Source organism: Lampetra fluviatilis, chromosome 13 (assembly GCF_964198595.1).
Source record: "Lampetra fluviatilis chromosome 13, kcLamFluv1.1, whole genome shotgun sequence".
In the NCBI taxonomy this organism is placed as follows: Eukaryota; Metazoa; Chordata; class Hyperoartia; order Petromyzontiformes; family Petromyzontidae; genus Lampetra; species Lampetra fluviatilis.
The window spans coordinates 2,372,382-2,375,082 of NC_136287.1; the positions used below are offsets into that span (position 1 = coordinate 2,372,382).

The 2,701-nt window shown below is 57.1% G+C and overlaps 1 protein-coding gene across 1 annotated transcript; it reads right to left on the minus strand.

Moving 5' to 3' along the window:
* Positions 1-673: 673 nt before the first annotated feature.
* Positions 674-2,496, minus strand: LOC144935299 (5-hydroxytryptamine receptor 1A-like). Its single transcript, XM_078861861.1, has one exon. It carries the CDS (start codon positions 2,048-2,050, stop codon positions 674-676), a length of 1,377 nt encoding a protein of 458 aa, XP_078717987.1. The 5' UTR covers positions 2,051-2,496.
* Between the last annotated feature and the right edge of the window lie 205 nt (positions 2,497-2,701).

The following is a 2,701-nucleotide window of genomic DNA, read 5'->3' on the forward strand; positions in this document are numbered from 1 at the left end:
GCATTATGTACATCGTATTGTATTATTTACACTAAACCATTAATAGGATATAAACGCGTTCATTATTTTTTTAACAGCCCAGTCTAGACTTTCGCGTGAACTTATTAAGAACGTTAATATATATTTTAAAAAAAATCGTACATCGACATTGCGAACGTCATCGAAGGGTTGGTCTACATCGTGCAACGATGCCTCGGGTAATCGATTATGATCGATTATTCCACCCACGAATTTCACGCACTGTGGTCGCGGACGTTGAGTATGTGCGTGTGACTGTGTGTGACATGAACACAACACCGTTGGCAAGACACGGCGAGGAAAGAGAGCGAGAGATGCCTTAATACAGCAGCGGTTTGAACTGAAAGTGTACTGTTAGCCACTCACTTGAGGCTGTTACATTCATCTCCGAATCGATTATTTAATCGATAGACAATTAATTAAGGGGAGGAGGGGGGGTGTTAAGGGGGAGGGCGGGGGGATCTTTCGTTGTTCGACACCGAACTGCGTTGTACACCGATTCAGCGTCACCATCACCACACGAAGTCACCCAGCGGTCAGACATTTACCGCGGGTCTTCTCACAATCATCACCATTAACTCGTAAACAAATAAGCCCCCCCCCCACCACCACACAACCACACACACCCCCGACCACAAAACCCACATCGAGTCTCCTACTTCCTGCAGAACCTGCACCGGACGATCTTCTTGAAGGCGTTCTGAAAGTCCTTGTTGAAGTACGCGTAGATGATGGGGTTGAGCAACGAGTTGGAGTAGCCGAGCCAGTTGATGACGGCGAACACGCCCGGCGGCGAGTGGCGACACCGCTCGCCGCAGAAGGGCGAGATGAGCGCCACGATGAAGAAGGGCAGCCAGCAGAAGATGAAGGTGCCCATGATGATGCCCAGCGTCTTCACCGTCTTGCGCTCCCGCGCGAGCGCCGTCTTGCGCCTCGGGTCCGTGGCTCTCTCGCCGCCGCCCCCTCCTCCTCCTCCTCCTCGCTCGGGGCAGTCGCCGAGCCGCGTCGCCTCCTGGTTCACGTTGTTGGGCAGCAGGTGCAGCGTGCAGTGGCCCCCGCCCGGCGCCTCCATCACATGCACGGGCGCCTCGTCCTCGTAGTTGCGCACGGCGCCGTTGCAGCAGAAGGGCGGCCTGGACTCGGAACTGTCGCGTCTGCTGGAGTGCTGCTGATGCTGCTGCTGCTGCTGCTGCTGCTTGCCGTTCATCGCTGAGCAGCCGGCACCAGCTCCGTCGACACCACGAGCACCACCAGCACCAGCAGCAGCGGCAGCGCCGTTGAGTCGCCGGTGCATCATCTCCTCGTTCAAGGCCACACTGACGTCGCAGACCCTCTTCTCGCGGTTCTTGGCGTTCTTGCGAATCCGGAATCGCGCCGCTTTGAAGATGCGGCCGTAGAGGACGAGCATGAGGATGAGCGGGATGTAGAAGGCGCCGAACGTGGAGTAGATGGTGTAGCCGTGGTCCTGGCTGATCTTGCACGCGTCCGGGTCCGCCCTGTCCGCCGGAGTCCTCCAGCCCAGCATGGGCGGGATGGAGATGGAGAAGCCCACGAGCCACGTGAGGCTGATCATGATGACGGCGCGCCGCGGCGTCCTCTTGTTCACGTAGTCGATGGGGTTGGTGATCGCCCAGTAGCGGTCGAGAGCGATGGCGCACAGGTGCAGGATGGACGAGGTGCAGCAGAGGACGTCCAGCGCGATGAAGATGTCGCACACCACCTGTCCCAGCGTCCACCTGCCCAGCACCTGGTAGAGCGCGGCCATGGGCAGCACCAGGATGGACACCATCAAGTCGGTGACGGCCAGGGAGCCGATCAGGTAGTTGGCCACGTTCTGCAGGGAGCGCTCCAGCACGATCGCGGCGACCACGCACGAGTTGCCGACGACGGAGAAGAGGATGAGAGCCCCCAGGCACATGGACGTGATGACCTGGTAGGAGAGTGACACCTCTGCTGCTGCCGCCGTCTCCTGGCCCTCGAGGTTTACCTGCAGAGGCGCTGACAGGTTGCAAGTGGAGTGGTGATCCATCATGGCTTGGGCTCTGTTGTTGACTGCTGCGCAGGTGGTGGTTTGATGATGATGAGCACTCGCGTCACCTCTGGTTAGCTCATGCTGGTTGATTGTCTTCAGTGTTTAATGGTATCTATATATATATCTTATCTTCTGTTGCTATATTACTCTCTCTCCTTTATATATATCTCAATTATCTTTCAATCTCGTGTTATCATTTGCTATGTCTCTTCTCGCTCGTATCTCTCTGCACGTTCTTGTCTATCCTCTCTCTCTCTCGATCCCCCGTACGTATTCGTCCCTTAATCTAAGACGCTCTCTCTCTCCCTCTGTGATCTCAAATCTCTCGCGACTCTCTGCCTCCTGCAATCCAACTCCGCTGCCTGTTCCAAGAGCCTGGCCTGTTTGGGACGCCTCATCCATTCACTCCGAGGCGCTGACAGCCAAGCCGCCTTAGGAAGTCTTTCCACTCCTCCTCCTGCTGCTGCTTGCTCCTCTTCCCCCCCCTCTCCTCCTGCCCCCCCCTCACCCCCCACCACTCTTACCGTCACCACCACCACCACCACCCTCACCACCATTCACCACCACCGATCGCTACCAGCAGCGGCAGCAGCGCACACCTCCAGCGCGCGCGTGAGTCGGAACGGCGGCGCGCGCTCCACATTCATATTA